Source organism: Cibotium barometz, chromosome 5 (assembly GCF_041138505.1).
Source record: "Cibotium barometz isolate CiBa-2024 chromosome 5, ASM4113850v1, whole genome shotgun sequence".
Lineage (NCBI taxonomy): Eukaryota > Viridiplantae > Streptophyta > Polypodiopsida > Cyatheales > Cibotiaceae > Cibotium > Cibotium barometz.
Genome location: NC_141050.1, coordinates 25,323,056 through 25,343,395, shown reverse-complemented (window position 1 = coordinate 25,343,395; position 20,340 = coordinate 25,323,056). Strand labels below are relative to the sequence as shown.

General features: G+C 39.3%; 1 protein-coding gene across 1 annotated transcript in view; it reads right to left on the bottom strand.

Annotated features, from left to right (window-relative positions):
* Positions 1-2,839: 2,839 nt before the first annotated feature.
* Positions 2,840-20,340, bottom strand: part of LOC147638278 (cytochrome P450 716A67-like) — a 68,101-nt gene continuing 50,600 nt past the window's right edge. Inside the window, exon 5 of the mRNA XM_086798760.1 lies at positions 2,840-2,983. Coding sequence (XP_086654886.1) covers positions 2,840-2,983 — 144 coding nt within the window. The remainder of the gene's footprint in view (positions 2,984-20,340) is intronic.

Here is a 20,340-nt window from a genome sequence, read left to right as displayed (position 1 = left end):
AAACCACTTATGCTATCGTCTCTCTGCTAGGTCAGGAAAATATAAATCCTCGACCGAAATGGCATGTGAGTCTTGCTCGGCTTGTTCGAGTTGAAGCGGAAGAGATGAGATGAACGCAGTCATATCTTGAGATTGGGTGAGGTTGAGAATACCAGATAAATAGGGAACTTCCATCTATAAAAACAATTTTGTTGATTAAAAATTCTTCATTAAAGAAGCTTACGGAATGAAATTACATTATGAAAAAATGCTTTTTCTGAAATTTTATTATCAATTTCTGATAAGAATTTGTTTATCCTTATTAGCTTTCAACAACGCTCTGATACCAGCTATGAGGTCCCCGCCCGCCCGCTCCGGGGCTCCTGTCGCAGTGACGGAAGCGACGTCGGCCTCCCACGCGAGGCGGGGGTCCTGCACACTCGGGGCCTTGCCCGCGGCGGATGTCCGGGACAAGAGGCTAGCCCGGAAGGCGATCCCTCCGAGGCCGCAGTCCCAGAAAGACTCCCCTCGCCCGGAAGGCATAGGCGATTCCACCAGGAAGGTGAAAAATCTTTTAACTAGGAGATTACTCTAACAAGTCAAGTCTTGACTAAATTAAACTGATCTGTCCAAGCCTGAAGTCACATGGTCAGATCAAGAAGAGACTTGCAGTTGGTCCATGGAATCACCGCTTTTTTCCTCATTTCCGAGGCACAGCTGATGATCCCTTCCCACAGAACAAGGTTTTCTCAGGATTTAAACTGATTAACGTAACTAATCGTATCTAGTTGTTTCTCAAGAATCCTCTGATCCAGCCTAACCCCATCCAGCCCATGGGTTAGCCAACCACCCGACCACTGAATTGGTGGATTCCTTTATAAAGATTTGATTGGGTTTTTGCCTGGGTACCGAGGAAAAGAGTTCCCAGGTCCCCTAGCCAGCGATTCATACAAAAATCAAATAGGCACACCACATACACACCCAATATGAAATTGCCATTTATAACAGATTCGATTGGCTTTAAGACAATCCTTGAATAAAATCATAATATTTCTGATCATCATTTTCCAAAATTCCAAGTCCATTGTATTACAAAAATGCATCATCTGAACTCTCCGTTAAAGACTAGCTGGCCAACCAACAAGATCCAGTATCAAATTTTTATTTCCAAAAACCTTTCCTTTTTGTCTATCAGATATCTTCCTTGACATACGCCTGGGTGTCCTAGCAACCGCGAACCCGTGCATCGCTTGTGAGAACCCTCTAGGATCCTCCTTAGGTGTTGTTAAGATTCTAGAAATGGGATTGGTCATGGTGAAGGACATAGATTAAGCATAAGAATTAAGGTGGATTAAACCACACTAAGAACTCCATGACTAGAGAGAGAGAGAGATTGCACACTCAACACTATTCCCTTGTATTGCATATCACAATGAACCATACAATGATATAGGCTTTCTAGCCTTATCCCACTTTACATGTCATCATCCATGTGGCAACTCCTTTTCCACTTCTTTTGGTCAACTCTCACACACCATGCAATATTACATGTGGCATTCATATCTCACCACAATATCTTGCACTTCTAGAGTGCTTTCCCACATATACACAACACACAATATCTTGCACCTCTAGGGTGCTTTCTCACATACACACAACACCACGATTACATCTCTCAACACCCCCTCTTAATCGAGGTGTTCCACAACTCACCCATCATCCATCATCCATACAATGTAGCATTGCACAAACGCAATTGCTATCTCTCAACACTCCCCCTCAATGATACATTGGAGTGTCCATCATCCAAACATGTGTGCCCCTGTCTACCATCTTAGACACCTAGTCCATTTTGAGTCGACTCATCGCTCACAGCGGAACCACTGAGTCCGATTTGAACATGGAAGTTTGGGTAGGATCCAACCCATGCGCATGCACCTCACATGTGATTCGCTTTTGCACACATCACAACAACTACCGTTTCGAGCTTCTAGGTGAGCTCGGGCAGGGCTACCCTCATACCATGGATGATTACAAAATTTTTCCCGTTTTGAGCACGCATGCTCGTGGACGATTTATCCATCATCATATTTGGGTGAGAAATTAAATAATTACAAAGCCTTTTTTTTTGGCCAAAGCCGGGCAGCGAACCCAATATAAAAAAAATCATCGGATTTGTGTTGGTGCAACTGACATTTTCCCACTATTTCAGGTTGATACTTTTTGCTTTTAAAAACATGTGAATGAGCCTTACAAAAAAATGTGTGTGCCAAAAGAGTTAAGACCTTTATCTTATGTTTTTTTTTTCTTAAAAAAAAAAACATTAGCTTTGCAAGCTGCCAGCCTGCGTTGAATGCGCTTCTCTGCGCCGTTTCGATTCTGCTGCAGTCGTCAGATTTTCTGACACATGGGTCGTCTTCTTCACAATTCGTTGCACGCGTCAGGTCGTCTTCTTCCTCTCGACCTGTTCTGCACAACGTAGCTATGGCGGACTGCATTCGCTCCTGTTTTGCTGCGCTTCTCTTACAAGCACTGTCTAACGACATTCAGCCAATGGAGCCTCCGGCTCAGCTTCAGCTTCTACTTCTTCTACAGTTTCCTTTGCCTGCTTTACCCTTGATGTTGCCATGGTTGCTAGCTCTTCCTTAGAGCTTCCATGCTGCACTTACCCCCTCTCTCTTTGGTGCTGTTCGATTTCGCCGACTATTCACTGCAGTGGAGATTTTCTGCTCTTCACTGAATGTAAGCTTCTTCAATGTTTTTTTAAACCTGATTTCTTTTTGTTTCACGCAGCTCGCTTGCACCTTTGATGAGCTCCTCTAGCTTCTTCTTCAAGCTGCCTTGCTGTCAGCGCTGTCACTTACTCATCATCCCAGCTTTCCATGCTGGGGTCACTCTCCTTGCTCTCAAGAACAAGCACCTGGCTCTTAGCTGCAGCCTCCTGCTGCTCTTCCCGGAACATGACCTCTTGCATTCTGCCTATCTGTTTCCTCTTCAAAAACCCCTATTATGAGGTTTCATAAGCCATTGATATGGCCCTCAAGAGCTCCCGAATTTGAGCTCTAACATGCATCTCTTTCTTTTCTCAGTCTCTTTGCCTCTTCTAAACCTCTCTCATTGAGGTTTCTCCCATAGCCATTAACATGGCCTTTGAAAGCTCACAAATGAGCTCCGTGTTGCATGCTCTTTCCATTTGCATACAAACTTCAAGGGTGCTTCTTCACATGGTCTCTCAAATGAAACCATAGGTGCAAACCAATGTGAAAACTCCAAAAGCTTCCACCACACATTGCCCATCTTCTATGAGCAAAACCATGAGCATCACTCTTTCCAATGTGCTCAACCATGGACTTCTTCCAAGCCCATAACCGCTTGTCCCTTCTTAGACAAGCATTGCACCTCTTACACTCTTTGCCCAAATGCAAAGAACCATGGGATCCACAAATCCCACACATAGCAACCCTTCTCAAATATGAACATTCTTCCATGTTCAAACACAAAACTTTGAGGCAAAACTTCACAAAACCAACCTTTCATGAGACCATTGTCTCTTTGGCAGCTTCTTTGTTGTTTATGAAGGCTCCATAGCCTTCATGATACTGAAATCTGCATTTTCAGCTTTGTAGACAGCTTCTTTGATGATGACAACACCATTTGTCATCTCCACAATGAGAAATCTCCACTTGAGACTTCAATGGCAGCTTCATTGCAACCTCCTTGTTGCATAGCTCCTCTCAAATCCTCACAAATGCAAATCTCCTCTCAAATCCTCATCACAAATGAAAATCCAAATGATAATATGAGTGTGCATAATTTTTTTCTCATAATAACTGAAAATAATGCTTAATCAAACAAACACACAAACTAATATACATAATAATCACCCATGACCAAGAGCCCATTTGGCTCTGATACCATGTTAAGATTCTAGAAATGGGATTGGTCATGGTGAAGGACATAGATTAAGCATAAGAATTAAGGTGGATTAAACCACACTAAGAACTCCATGACTAGAGAGAGAGAGAGATTGCACACTCAACACTATTCCCTTGTATTGCATATCACAATGAACCATACAATGATATAGGCTTTCTAGCCTTATCCCACTTTACATGTCATCATCCATGTGGCAACTCCTTTTCCACTTCTTTTGGTCAACTCTCACACACCATGCAATATTACATGTGGCATTCATATCTCACCACAATATCTTGCACTTCTAGAGTGCTTTCCCACATATACACAACACACAATATCTTGCACCTCTAGGGTGCTTTCTCACATACACACAACACCACGATTACATCTCTCAACACCCCCTCTTAATCGAGGTGTTCCACAACTCACCCATCATCCATCATCCATACAATGTAGCATTGCACAAACGCAATTGCTATCTCTCAACAGGTGTCCTAGCACTTCACTCAGGGACCGCTTCGTCTGCCCTCGCCCATCGTATCGAAAGCGTACCATTTTAACCGTACCGAGGCTGGTCAAGACCTCGGCAAGCTTTGCCGCGGGCAACGTCCCTTGACGACTCCCCGCCAGCTGTTCCAACAAACCTCCTTTAGAACAACATAAGCCAAATGCTTCCTCCAGCATTCTGGCATAAAACAGTCCTTTGAATGAAAAACAGAGTTTCCAATGCAAGTGAGATTCCAGTTTGAGATTGGTTCGAAATACCCTTTTTCCAATAATTTCTAGTTTCATAATGAGGATCCTTGATCTCTCATGAGGGTAATCTACCCGTCATTTTATCCACTTATCCAACTAGATTCTTGGTGAGATCCGTCAGGGAAAAACTAGATTAGTTCCAGTAGTCTATTCTTTGGATTTAGTAACTCGAATTGGTCACAAAGTTTTTGTCTGATTTAGTTCGAGAGAAGGACAATTAGGTTTACTGTCCGACCTCACGTAGTCTAACTAAATTCATTTAGTTTAGTTCTACCAGGATTCCTTTCAACTAAACATCTAGTTTTTGGGTAAATATCCATTTAGTGATTTTTCCAATTCAATCATCCAAGATTTTCTTTTTCCCACATAAATTCTCAACCTTAATTCATTAGGTAGAATTATGACAGAAATTCATCTTTTGACATTAGAATTTAATTCAAATCCATCTTTTCTCAATTATCACATGGAAAATCATCTTTTAACTAAATTATCAATACCAATTTTTTTGAATAAACTTGAAATCCTTCTTTTTCTCATTTCAATGAGTGCAATCCAATTATCATGGGAATTACTCTTTTCCCTAAATTAAATCTATTAAAAATCTTCTTTAAAATTACATAAAAATAACCATTAATTCCTTTAAGCTAAAAATTCCACTTTTCTCATCTAAACTTCTAAATTCCAATATAGTAGGAATTCTTCTTTTATCGTTTAAACTTATTTATGCAAAAAGATAAATTTAATTAAATTTTTCTCTTAAAATTTAAATAAAAATCTCCATTAATTACTTTGCACTAGGAATTATACTTTCATTATTTAAATAATTGAATTTCAATATGGTGGGAGTTCCTCTTTCATCATAAAAGTTTATCTATACAAAAAGATAAATTTAACTAAAATCTTTCATAAATTATATATTATTTTAGCATTCTAATTTTATTCTCTAAATCATTGGAATACATGGATTTCCAATGTCTTGGGGATTACTCTTTTATCATAAAAATAGATTACCAAAAATTTCTCTTTTTCTAATTTACTAATTATGCATAATCATTAAAAAAAATTCATGATTACAATGAGAATCATTCAATTAATCCAGGATGATAATTCCTAGAATATGGTAGGAAGTTCTCTTTTCATATTATGAATGAAAATGTTCTATGTGTTTATTTTATAGAAATTTTACCTAGCTCCGCTACTATTACTGATAATTCTCAATTTAATTGAGAGAATGAAGTTTAATATTATTAGTATAATTAGAATGACCACTAATTGGATCTTTATCCAATTATGGATAATGATCCAGTTATGGATTGATTCATAATTTTTCTATGAAATAAATATCATAAAAGCATTAAAACTTTATTATTTTGGCCACCAATCAGACAAGCATAAAAATTACTTTTGGATTAGAGAAATGCTTCAGATAATAATACAAAAGAAATAAGGATTTATTTATAGGAGAGGGAGGCCACTAACTAAGTTCTAGAATTTTCCAGCTTCAGTTTGACTGGATTTGGATAAGTTTTAGACCAGTTTGGCTCCCTTTTTTATTTGTTTAGGAGAGAGGACAGACAAAAATATCCAATGATTTTTTATTTGTTTAGGAGAGAGGAGAGACAAAAATATCCACTTATTTTTTAGTTTTAAACTCATCTAAGCATGTGAAATAGGTGCCTCCTTAAAAGTTTGGCTCCCTTTTTGTTTAAGAGAGAGGAGAGACAAAAATATCCAATTATTTTTTAGTTTTAAACTCATCTAAGCATGTGAAATAGTCGCCTTCTTAAAAGTCTCCCTTGTCCTTACACATGTGTCAAAAATGAATGATTTCTCCAAAATATCTCATTTTTTTATTAATACATCATAATTTTTAACTAATAAACCTAGAACTTGGTCAACTCTTCATCTTATGTGGGCATTTACTTATTTTTGGGTATTTTCTTTTATTCTTTGGATTTATCTTGTCACAACACTTGGATTAATCTTATTGGTCCATAGGAACCTTAATTGGACCACAATCAAAAAAATTTCGAAAATCTGGACCCTTAGCTAAGATCTTCTGAATCAATTTTAATTAACTCCAATTGCACCTTAGATAATCTATTTTGATTTTCTATTTCAGGGAAACATTTTTTTGATTTTTGAAGAATTTATTTATCCAAAAATATCCCAATTTTGATTTACCACTCTCTAGAATTTTTTTATCTCACTAGGCAAAACAAGGAAAAATGATATTTTCTTGTATTCAGAATCATAGAATGATTACAAGGGATTGAAGTAGAGGCTTATTTGATATTCAGGCTGAGGAGGAATCTTACACTTAGATTTACTCGTATATACTGCCATAAGTATATACGGGTAGTCACGGTTCCATACAATTGCGGTACTTCCATCTGAAGACCCAATTACCTATTTATGAATCTTTATTCTGAATACCAATTTGTATGAATTTCATCACACAATTACAACCTTTTACTGCTACTTCATAAATTTTTGACATTTCTGGCTTCTCGGTTGATCCACTTTAGCCAATTCGCTTTGATACCAGCTGAAAGATCCCTGCCCCCTCCGCGCAACGAATTCGGGGGTGCTAGCAGTAGAAGTAGCACTTCTTGTGCAGGACAGAGCCTCTCACTCGAGGCCTTGCCCACGGATATCCGAACAAGAGACTAATCCCTCGGTTCTTCCAAAACCGAGCCCGAAAAAACTTCCCTTGCGCGCCCAGAAAGCATGGGAGATTCCTCGAGGATATTTTTATTCTAACGTAGTCAAGGTCATCACTAACCAAACTGATCCAACCAAACCCATAAGTCAAATGTTAAAGACTTGCACTTGGATCATAGAGACCAACGCTTTTTTCCTCATCGAGAGGCACAACCGTTGATTCTTTTCCATAGAACAAGGAGTGTCCGAGATTACTTCATCTATCATACCATAACAAAATTGAGTTCATTTTAGGGATCCATCAGTCCAGCCTAACCCCATCGAGTCCCATGGGTTAGCCAACCACCCAACCACTATAGTGATATGATCCATTTAGGAAGTTTGTTATGTTTTATCCCGAGTACTAAGGAAAAGAGTTCTGAGGTTTCCTAGCCGGCGCTTCATGCAAACTTCAAGATAGTCATACCACTTACACACCCAATATGAAATTGCCTGTTTCACAGATTCAGCTAACTTTAAAACAATCTTTTAATGAAATCATAGTATCACTCATCATAATCATCCAAAATATCCGGTTCAATTCTAGTTTCCAATCATTCCTTCATCGATGTACCTATGGCATCATTGGCAACCAGAACGCTCACTAGCAGGGGCCTTTTCAATAGTTCCTAGCTCATAGTACCTGGAAATATATTCACTTACACTTATAAAATCCCAGATGGACTCTCCGTTAGGATCAGCAAGATCAATAATCAGATCCATATAAAAGAGCCATGGACTCATCCGTTGAGGACTAGCAAGGTCAATCAACCAGATCCATGCCCGAATTTAGAAAACAACTCTTACTCCTTGTTCCAATATCTTCCTCGACATACACGTGGGTATCTTCGGTGACCTAGAGCCCGAGCACCATATGGTTAGCACCCTCTAGGATCCTTCGTAGGTCACCTAGCGCTTCACTCATAGGCCGCTTCCTTGGTCCCTCATCCACCGTACTGGAAGCTCACCATTTAAATCGAGCCGAGGCTGGTCAAGACCTCGGTCGACCGTGCTATGCGAGACGTCCTCTGCTGACTCTCCGTCAGCTGTTGCAACTTTATCACTTATGTCTCCACAACCTCATTCACAAGACAGTCAGAATGCCTCCTGAGCATTCTTGACATAAAAGAGTCATTTAAAAACATGTCATAAATATAGTTTCTATAAAAACGAACTCTCATCTTTCCAGATTGTTCCACATCAATCCACATTACTTAATCCAAGTCCAATCATATGTATTCCCATCGTCCTTCATCCATTCTCATCCAATCACATCATTTTCCATCTCATCACATCTTTCCACATTTATACTCATCACATCTCATCCACTCGCATCTACCCATATCCACATCTCATCACATCACATTCATTCATATCTCATCCATTCATATCTACCCCGATTCACATCACATCACATCCATTTCACCTCACATCTCATTCATTCACATCTATCTTGATTCACATCTCATCCATATCCATCCAATCATTCACATGCACAACTATCCACATCTATCCATACATTCACATCTATCACTTCACATCCACATATAACATTCTTTCACATACACATCCACATCCATTTACTTTCCATCTCACCCTTTCACATATCCTCTCATCTCATCATTCACATCCATATCCATTTACTTCACATCTCATCCACATTCATTTTCATCACACATCCTATCACATCCCATTCACATCCTATCACATCCCATTCACATCCTATTACATCCCATTTACATCTTATCACATCCATTCACATCCTATCACATCCCATTCACATCTTATCACATCCATTCACATCCTATCACATCCCATTTACATCTTATCACATCTATTCACATCCTATCACATCCCATTTACATCTTATCACATCTATTCACATCTTCCATTTACATCTTATCACATCCATTCACATCCTATTGCATCCCATTTAGATCTTATCACATCCATTCACATCCTATTCCCATTTAGTAATTTTTCCTACTTCGATACCGATAATGGGACTTTTTCTAAATTTCTACCAATTGTTTGGCTTAAAATAAGGGTCTTTTTCTCGACAACTATTTTCATATTCTTTCTCAATTTCTCAAATTAATTACATTCAATATTCCTCTTTTGAATAAAAGAATTCATGGGATTTACAAAAATCAATTCTACCCATATTTTCACTTTTGATAAATATTCATAAATTGAATTATACTAAAAATTTCTCTTTTTTCCATTTAATTTCTTGGATCTCAATTATTACTTTTAGAGAGATTGGAGCTTCTCTCTCTCTTCAACAATCCTTGGAGCTTTCTTCTTAACATACTAAACCAATTGATTAGTTCGGGGCTACCTTCTAAGATAAAGAAGCAAGCCAAATCAAGAGGTAAGAAGTTATTTCATGGTTTTCATTAATATTCTCAAAAGATTTCACTTCTCAACTCCTCTCAAGCTTGAGAAGTTTCAAATTAATTGTTTTCAATGCAAATCAAGCTTTCTATAGGAATTCTAATGATTGATCACAAAAAAGTTAATTTTTATGCTTAATTAGGATGCTTTTTATGTATATATCTCTCTCCCTAAAATAATAGTCATTCCTATGACTAATTCTTTAGCAAATGAATGCTTCTCATTAATAAATTTTGAATTCAAAATCAATCTCTAAGCTTGTTAAACTAGAGGTTAAGAAAATGGCTTTTTATGCTTTTATGCTAATAAAATTATGATAAACTTATGATTTAATTCTATAAATTGGATTTAAATCTAAGGATAGTTATTCTATCCTAATTGTATTACAAAGTCTTATTCTTTCTAGAAATATTGAAAATTATTAGTAATAGCGAAGCTATGGTAAATTTTTTAAAAATTAATACATAACTCATTTTTATGCATAATTTGAAAAGAGGACTTTCTACCATATTCTAGGATTGGACATCCTATGCTAAAAGAATGATTTTCATCAAATTCATGGAAAACTATTTTTTTGTATTTATGCATAAATAATTAATTAAAGAAAAGAATAATTTTTGATATTTTTATTTTTATGCAAAAAGAGAAATTCCCATGATAATGGAGATCCATGTAATTAAATGAAAAAAGATAAATTTTGGTATATTAAAATAATAAATATTTAATTTAAAGAGAAATTTTAGATAAATTTATTTTATGCATGAGAAAGTTTAAATGATAAAAGAGGAATTCCCATGACAATTGGAATTCAATCATTTAAATGGTAAAAGTGGAATTCTTGGCATATTTGAAATAATGGATATTTTTATTAAAGAAAAGAGAAATTTTAAATAAATTTATTGATAAAAGAGGAATTTCCATGACATTTGAAATTCAATCAATTTAATGCAAAAAAATAAGAATTCCCATGATATTTGAGATCCAAGAAATTAAATGAAAAAAGAGAAATTTTTAGCAAAATTCAAATTATGAGTATTTATCAAAAGTAAAATTTTGAGCAATATTAATTTTATTAGAAAATATGGGTAGAATTGATTTTTGTAAATCCCATGAATCTTTTACTCAAAAGAAGAATATTGAATATATTTCACTTGAGAAATTTGAGAAAGAATATAAAAATATCCATCGAGAAAAAGTACCTTTAACTAAGCCAAGCAATTAGCAGAAATTTAGAAAAAGTCCCATCATCGATATCGAAGTAGAAAAAGCTACTAAATGTGATAAGATGTGAGTGGATATGATAAGAGGTGAGTGGATGTGATAAGATGTGAATGTGATGTAAATGGATGTAGATGTGAAGAGATGTGGATGGGATGGGATGTGATGTGATGTAAATAGATGTGGATGTAATGAGATGTGGATGGGATGTGATATGATATAAATGGATGTGGATGTGGATGTGGATGTGAAGAGATGTGATGTGAATAGATGTGAGGTGATGTGAAATGGATGTGATGTAAATAGATGTGAATGGATGAGATGTGATGTGATGTGAATCGAGATAGATGTGAATGGATGAGATGTGATGTGAATGGATGTGAGGTGATGTGAAATGGATGTGATGTAAATAGATGTGAATGGATAAGATGTGACATGAATGGATGTGATGTGATGTGAAATAGATGTGAATCAGGATAGATGTGAATGGATGAGATATGATGTGATGTGAATCGGGATAGATGTGAATGGATGAGATGTGATGTGATATGAATCAGGATAGATGTGAATGGATGAGATGTGATGTGAATGGATGTGATGTGATGTGATGTGATGTGAAATGGATGTGATGTGATGAGATGTGAATAGGGATAGATTTGAATGAATGAGATGTGATGTGATGTGATGTGAATCGGGATAGATGTGAATGGATGAGATGTGATATTATGTGAATCGGAATAGATGTGAATGGATGAGATATAATGTGAATCGGGATAGATGTGAATGGATGAGATATAATGTGAATCAGGATAGATGTGACTGGATGAGATGCAATATGAATGGATGTGATGTGATGTGGATGGATGTGATGCGATGTGGATATGCGTAGATGTGACTGGATGAGATGCAATGTGAATGGATGTGATGTGATGTGGATGGATGTGATGTGATGTGGATATGCGTAGATGCGAATGGATGAGATGTGATGATGAGAATAGATGTGATGAGATGTAATATGATGTGACTAGATGAGAATGGATGAAGGACGATGGGAATACATATGATTGGATGTGGATTAAGCAAGGTGAATTGATGTAAAAAAATGTGGAATAACGAGAAATGATGTGGAACAATGTGGAAAGATGAGAGTTCGTTAGAAACTGTATTTATGACCTATTTTTAAATGACTGTTTTATGTCAAGAATGTTGGGGAAGAATTTTGACCATCTTGTAAATGAGGTCGTGTGGAGACCTAATTGATAAAGTTGCAATAGCTGCTGACAGAGAGTCAACGGAGGACGTCTCGTGTAGCAAGGTCAACCGAGGTCTTGACCAATCTCGGTTCGATTTAAATGGTGAGTTTCCGGTATATGGTGGATGAGGGACCAAGGAAGCAGCCTATGAGTGAAGCGCTAGGTGACCTACGACGAAGGATCCTAGAGGGTGCTGACCATACGGTGCTCGGGCTCTGGGTCACCCGAAGATACCCACACGTGTGTCGAAGAAGAAAATGGAACAAGGTGTTAAAGTTATTTTCTGAACTTGGGCATGGATCTGGTTGATTGTCCTTGCTGGTCCTCCAGCAGATCAAGATCATAACGTTATGCTAGAGATCGCTAAAGAAAATGTTAAATGGACCCAAGATCGTTTGCAAGCATTATGCAGATGAAGACAACAACGTGGTCACATTTGGAAAAAGGTGGTCAAGTATTTCTCAAGGTTCTCCCAAGTTCGAAAACTTTGAGGACAGGCAAAGTGCCAAGTTGTTTCCTAGGTATTGTGGACCTTTCACAATATTTAAGCATGTAGGTGAAGTTTCCTACAAGTTAGCTCCGCCAGAACATTCCAAGATTTACCCAGTTTTTCATGTTAGTATTCTGCGAAAACGACTAGGCAAAGATGCCAATGTGGTGGATATAGGTGTTCTTGTAGATTTAATTGAGCCTTCGGTTTCACCACATGAGCTAGAGCGCATCTTGGATTTTCAAGAGAAGCAAACTCGTCAAAGAATTAGACAATAATGTCTAGTTAAGTGGAAGGATAGACTGGAAGAAGGTTCAACTTGGAAGGACGTTAGTACTCTCAAGACCCGATATCCTACCTTTGTTTTTGAGGACGAAAAACTCTTCCAAAAGGGGGGAGTAATGTCAGGACAAGGGTAGGGCTAGGGGGAGTTGGGTGGTTCAGGGGAGTCCGGATGCCAAGGCTATAGTTAGCCGACTAGGGTCTATATCCGGCAGTTGGGTAGAGACTTGCCCTATTCTCTTCTAGGAGTTTGCATGAGCTAGAGGCTCTTAGCCTCACAATGGACGATACCAAAGGCATAGCTGGCACATCATGATCACCACACAAAGTCATACATCTAACCTCATGCATGAACTCAAGGCTGTTATCAACTACGACGTAGGGTAGGGTCTAGGTTATACAACCACTCCCTACCTAGATAGACATCTCTCCTAGATAGATGGAAATCAAGTGTAGCCTCGTAGAACTACATAGTGTGGCACCCCCAAAATCACCGTGTCCCAAACGGTTTTATCATAATCATTTTAGTAAGCAAGACTATGTATTTATGGTCACTCTTGGTCTTGGGTAGCTTCAACTTTTTGACTAACGTAGTTAAGAAAGTTGTGTGTGGCTCCATCATCGATCATAATTGTGAGTCTACAACCACCAATCCAAGTTGTGTGTGGCTCCATCATCGATCATAATTGTGAGTCTACAACCACCAATCCTGCCATATAAATGAACCAAGTCGTGTGGCATGGAAGATGGCTGCTACATAGCTTGTGAAACATAATAGGCATGGGTGATGTCCGCATGGCAGACTGTCACCTCTCTAAACTATACAGATCCGAGAGGTAACACTTGCACCATATGAACTTGCCGAGAGGATTTACCATTCTTCTTGGCATCGCTCTAGAACTACCTCTAGCTCTAGCACCCAAGCTCCCTTGCTATGCCCCACCTCAAAGTAGTGAAAGCACATATTTTCTTTCTTTCCTTTCTCGTACTGCTACTATTTTTGGTGCTTCGTAGGGTTTTTGTCTCTATTTTTTCATGGGTTTTTAGACCAACATGTCCCTTGTCCCTCTTTCTCACCTTGACCATGTCCCATGTCACCCCGAAAGAATTTTCTTTTAAGTTTTATACCCCCCTTTCAATTGTCATCTGCTTAGGACCAAATTTTAACCTGCCTGCAAGATATATCATTGAATATCTGAGCATATTTTATTACCTCGTTGAAATCCTTAAGCTCCTTAGGCTATACATAACTCTCGTAACCTGGATCAAGACCTCACATGAACCTGCAACAACAAAGAGTTTGGAACACATGTTTCCCTTTAACTTCATGACTATTTCTCGATAGCTCAAGAGTGAGTGAAATGCCATGCATAGAGCATTTTTCCCTTTAACTTCATGACTATTTCTCGATAGCTCAAGAGTGAGTGAAATGCCATGCATAGAGCATTTTTCCCACTCATGAGACAAGACCTCTAAAGTTCATTAACTGGTAAAATCTCTTTACGAAATGCTACCTTGAACTCTACCCAAGTATGAGGGCATCTAACACTATCGACCAAACTCATCCACCATGTATATGCTTTCCCGTCAAGAACAAACTTGCCTTGATATGCTTCACATCCTCTAGCATGTATGCTTGAGGTTATGACTACTTCTGTAAGAAAATGTTGTGACTGTGTCTTTGTTACGTTCCTTGAAGACGCCACAAACTGCTTGGCAGACTCTACGGACTATCGCCCTATGGAAGTCCCAAATTCCTACTGAGAACAAGTAAACTATACTCTTCTCTACATGGGTGTAGGAGATGCAACACTAGCAATAGGAGTGATCGGACATGAGTCTAAATGGTGGTGCAAGCTCCTAAAGATGGTCAAAATTTTATTTTGATTTTGTTCTAAGGTTTGGGTCCTAGCAAAAAGCTATAAAATGGACTCATGTGAGACCCCTTGGTTTGAGACATCAGCCTCAAATCGAGCATCAGGATTTGCCTCACCGAACTCGTCCTCGTTCAAGAGGTCATCATCGATGCCTGGGTCCAATAGCATATTGCTAATCTCTACGGATTGGTCGACTATCTCAGTGGGTTGTGTTCAGCCTCGACGGGGGGGTGGCAAACAAAATCATGGGGTCATCTACAGACAAGGACGGGGTCAGGGATGTGCCTCCCCCACCACACTTGGCTCCTACCCCCCGCGCCAAGTCATGAGGTGAACTGAGATGAACGTCCTTCATCTTGCATGCAAGGGCAGCTTGACATATGCGAACAAGCTTGGCCTATGTAAGGCCGAAAACAGGTGATAAAACTTGATAAATACCCCCCAAAATCCCTAGAGATAAGTTCACTACCCTTGCTCAAAGCCTTTTTCTTTCATAAATAAAAATTGCAAAAGCCATGCAAAATTTAAATACAAAAAAACTTTACGGAGTGCACAAATGGAAACAACTACCCGATATGTCACACGGAGTGTGTAGCCAAGTAAATGCCCTATTGAAATTGCATCACGACTCATGATGCCCCCGACACGGATTGCATGCAAATGGCTAGAAAACCACCAAAAGCTTCCTCGAGGCATATGGACGCCCATACGGATGTCCTTTATGTCCACATGGGCACACGAACATCGAGTACGGTGGTAACATAGGCAGCCGCCGTAATACTTGTGGGTTCTAGTGTTGGGGCGATACCCTCACGAGTGGGGGATGTTGCCTTGGTTGCGCCAGTCGGCTTGCCCTCCTCAGGACTAAGTGCCACGGGGTCTTAAAGACCCTTGTCAGGTGATATCAATGGATGGAATTGATCAAAAATCACGCCGCCTTTTTTGGGCCATCGGCGAATAATGTAAACTAGGGCCAGTAAACTAGGTTACTAAAAGCAACCATAGCCTACCTCCTAGTTTACTAAACCAGCATAGTTTACTTCCTAGTTTACTAAGCGATCCTAGTTTACTTCCTAGTTTACTTTCTAGTTTACTAAGTGGGCATAGTTTACTTCCTAGTTTACTAAGCGGGCATAGTTTACTTCCTAGTTTACTTTCTAGTTTACTAAGCAGGCATAGTTTACTTCCTAGTTTACATCATGGAATGAGGGTGAATTTGGGTTTGGGACTTATAAAATTTTGGAGAAAAATGCTATGTGCAAAAAAGAGGATTTAAACTCAAGACCTCGGGTCACCATCGGAAACATCTTACCACTACACTATACCTTCTGTTGAAAGATGTAATCGTGGTGTTGTGTGAATGTAGGAAAGCACCCTAGAGGTGCAAAAAAGAGGATTTAAACTCAAGACCTCGGGTCACCATCGGAAACATCTTACCACTACACTATACCTTCTGTTGAAAGATGTAATCGTGGTGTTGTGTGAATGTAGGAAAGCACCCTAGAGGTGCAAGATATTGTGGTGAGATAGGAATGCCACATGTAATATTGAATGGTGTGTGAGTGTTGACCAAAAGAGTGGAAAAGGGAGTGCCACATGGATGATGATGTGTAAAGTGGGATAAGGCTAGAGGGCCTATATCATTGTATGGTTCATTGTGAAATGCAATAGAATAGAGCTATTGTTGAGTGTGCAATCTCTCTCTCTCTCTCTCTCTCTCTCTCTCTCTCTCTCTCTCATGGAGTTTTTAGTGTGGTTTAATCCACCTGAATTATGTTGCTTAATCTATGTCTATCACCATGATCAATCCCATTTTAGGATTGTTAACATGGTATCAGAGCTTGGGTGGGCTCTTGGTCATGGTGAATATTTATGTATAGTTTTTCTTGATACCATGTATTGTTAACATGGTATCAGAGCTTGGGTGGGCTCTTGGTCATGGTGAATATTTATGTATAGTTTTTCTTGGTTATGAGTTCTTTGATTAAGCATTATTTTTAGTTATTATGAATAAAAAAATTATGCACACTCATATTATCATTTGGATTTGCATTTGTAAGGATTTGAGAGAGATTTGGAGCTGCCATTCTCAAGTTTGAGAGGAGATTTGCAACAAGGAGGTTGCATAGAAGCTGCCCAAGAGTTGCAAATGGGATTTTTGCAGCATGGAAAGCCTGCTCATCAACATGGAAGCTGAAAATGAAGATTTCAACAAGTATGAAGACTATGGAGTCTTCGATGTCAACAAGAAAGCTGCCAAGAAGTTTGTGGAGGTAATTTGTGAAGTTTTGTCTCAATGTTTTTGGTTAATTGAGCATGGAAGAATGCTCTATGAAGGGTTACTTAGTGATGGGATATGTGGATCCCATGGATCTTTGCATTTTGGCAAAGAGGTTGAAGGTGCACATGCTTGTTCAAGTGGTGGGCATGTGATTGTGGGCTGATCTGTAGTCCATGTTGGAGCTTGTCACACAAGGAAATGGCATGGCTCGTAGTTTGCTCAATGAAGGAGAGCAAAGAAGGGGATGGAAACCTTGGCAGTTTCCACATGATTTGCACCTTGGTTTCATGGTAATGAAACCTTAAAAGAATAAGAACCCTTGAAGATTTGCATGCTAGGAAGTGGCATGCACATGCGGAGCTCACTTGGGAGCTCATTAACAAGCAAAAAAGCTTAGTAGCAACAAATAAGGCAGCTTGCAAATTTAGCTGCATGAAGACGGTAGCTTTTGAATTGAAATTGCAATGGAACCTCAGCACAACAAAGAAGGAGCAAAATTGGAAGGAAAACTAGGCAAATTTGGCAAAGGCATGAAGGTAGCCTTGTGATAGAGCATAGAAGTGAAGGAAAGAAGAGCTGCACACGATTAGAGATGCAGTAAGAGAAGAACTACATCAGCCTGTAGATAGCTACAAAATTACTCAAAAAGAGGAGGAACGGAAACTTCTATGGCGACCTCGGGTGACATGTTTAAGGCTCAATGAGCTTTAGCTATAACATAGCCTTTACTATAGTCAAACATCAGCATTCTACACACTCAAAAGAGCCAAACCATAGTGGGATTGCAAGCTGCATGTGGAAAACTTTGGTGCAGCCGATGGTAAAGAAAAGCTGAGAAGTAATTGATGGTGGGTGAGTTGTGGAACACCTCGATTAAGAGGGGCTGTTGAAAGATGTAATTGTGGTGTTGTGTGAATGTGGGAAAGCACCCTAGAGGTGCAAGATATTGTGGTGAGATAGGAATGCCACATGTAATATTGAATGGTGTGTGAGTGTTGACCAAAAGAGTGGAAAAGGGAGTGCCACATGGATGATGATGTGTAAAGTGGGATAAGGCTAGAGGGCCTATATCATTGTATGGTTCATTGTGAAATGCAATAGAATAGAGCTATTGTTGAGTGTGCAATCTCTCTCTCTCTCTCTCTCTCTCTCTCTCTCTCTCTCTCATGGAGTTTTTAGTGTGGTTTAATCCACCTTAATTATGTTGCTTAATCTATGTCTATCATCACCATGATCAATCCCATTTTAGGATTGTTAACACCTTCAAGCAACGAAACCATGTGGTTTCAAGCCATTATATTCTATGCTTTTCACCCCTAGCTTACTGGCCCTAGTTTACTTTATCCGATGGTCCAAAAAAGGCATCGTGATTTTGATCAATGCCATCCATTGATATCACCTGACAAGGGTCTTTAAGACCCCGTGGCACTTAGTCCTGATTGAGGGCTTGCCCTGGTTGCACACACATTACTACTGTAGATTATGGCCGTTTGAATACCTTGCTTATCGATTTGCTCTGCCTTCTATGATGTCGTTTATACTGTGGGCTTTTCACAGTGTTCACTACCTAGTGGCCAAAAAGAAATGAAAATGAAATGATATATTAACATCTTCAAAAGGCCAAAATGACCTATGAGACCAAAAAGGTTACAACAATTGGTGGATCTGATACAATGTCTGTGTAAGAAAAGCTAAAAACAACTAACTAAAACTGAAATAACTGTGAGGAAAAGTACGGTACTAGGAGCTCCTAATGGATAACATCTGGGAGGAAAACTCTAGCAACAAAGGTAAGCATCATACACATCACTATCCAAAGATGTCTCTCATTGGTCGATGGATGGCGGATATCCTCAATGTCCTCCATGGTGAGTACTCTGACTGGACGTCTCCCATGCCGTGCTAGTATGGTCCTGATCCTCTGTTGTAGTCTCTGCCGGTGTCGAGATGGGCCTCTCATCTTGGGGCGCCTGGACCGCCCCAGCTCTATAGCCCATCTAGAGAGAGAGAGAGAGAGAGAGAGAGAGAGAGAGAGAGAAAGAGAGAGAGAGAGAGAGAAATGGGATCTTCCCTTCACGACTCTACACCAAGGATTCACATGCGTTGTAGTATTTTATGTGTGGGCTTCTTGCACTATAGTGTTGCTTCTTCACTCGATATGCTGCTTGTTCCAAGAAAAAGAGATGCCTTGTCTTGCTTCCCATTCCCCCCAAAGAGACGAGATATGTGTAAACCTTATCCACACAGCCAAAAAAAAAGATCAAATTTTTCAGCCATTAAACAAATCTTATCTTGTTTTAAGAACAAGGTCGCACACGAAAAGCAAGGTTGTCATCTGCTCTGATACCAATGTTGCACTGCCCACCACTAGGAGGTCACCATAGCAACCGAGATGAGAGGGGAGAGGAGGGCTCTTGTTTACCACCAATCTGTAGAAGGAAATTGTGGATAAGCTCCACACTGCCAGGCTTATGTAGTGTCACTTACCAATCGCTCTCTAATGATCGAGCTCCTTATCCAGTTGAGCCCTACGTAACCTTGCAAGCTACGTGACATTTTATCTCCCTCAAGAGGAGTTTTTGTTTTCAAAAACAAATTCAAGATAGTTTTCAGTAAGCATACTCAAGTGTTCCCAAGAGGACACTTCCTCATCTCTATGCTTCCACTTGACATGTGCTTCACGGTACACAATATGCCTCATGTTGCATTGCCTCTACCTCCAGAAAGACACCATAGTCACGGAGATGATGGAGGCTCTTGTTCACCACCCAGCTCGTAGAGGGAAATTGTGGATAAGCCCCACACTGCCGAGATTATGTAGTGGCTTGCCTACCCACACTTGCCCCATCGCCCGTGGTCCTCTAATCCAGACACCTCAGCCTTGAACCCCGGAGACTCTCGCCGATTGCTCTTTCGGCAATCGGGCTCTATATTTGGTCGAGCCCTATACGTAACATGTTCCAAGCTACGTGACACTTATCTAATAGAATGTGCAGCGAAAGAAGGGAAAGTGGAAACACAGGAGAGAGAGTGAGAGAGAGAGAGAGAGAGAGAGAGAGAGATGGAGAGGAAACACGGGTGATAACCTACTCTCAATATCATCACACCAAAAGAAATACATGTCCCAAGAAGCAAGAGGGGAGAAAACCTGGTATCTGAGGGACTACAGCAAACAATGCTAAGCAA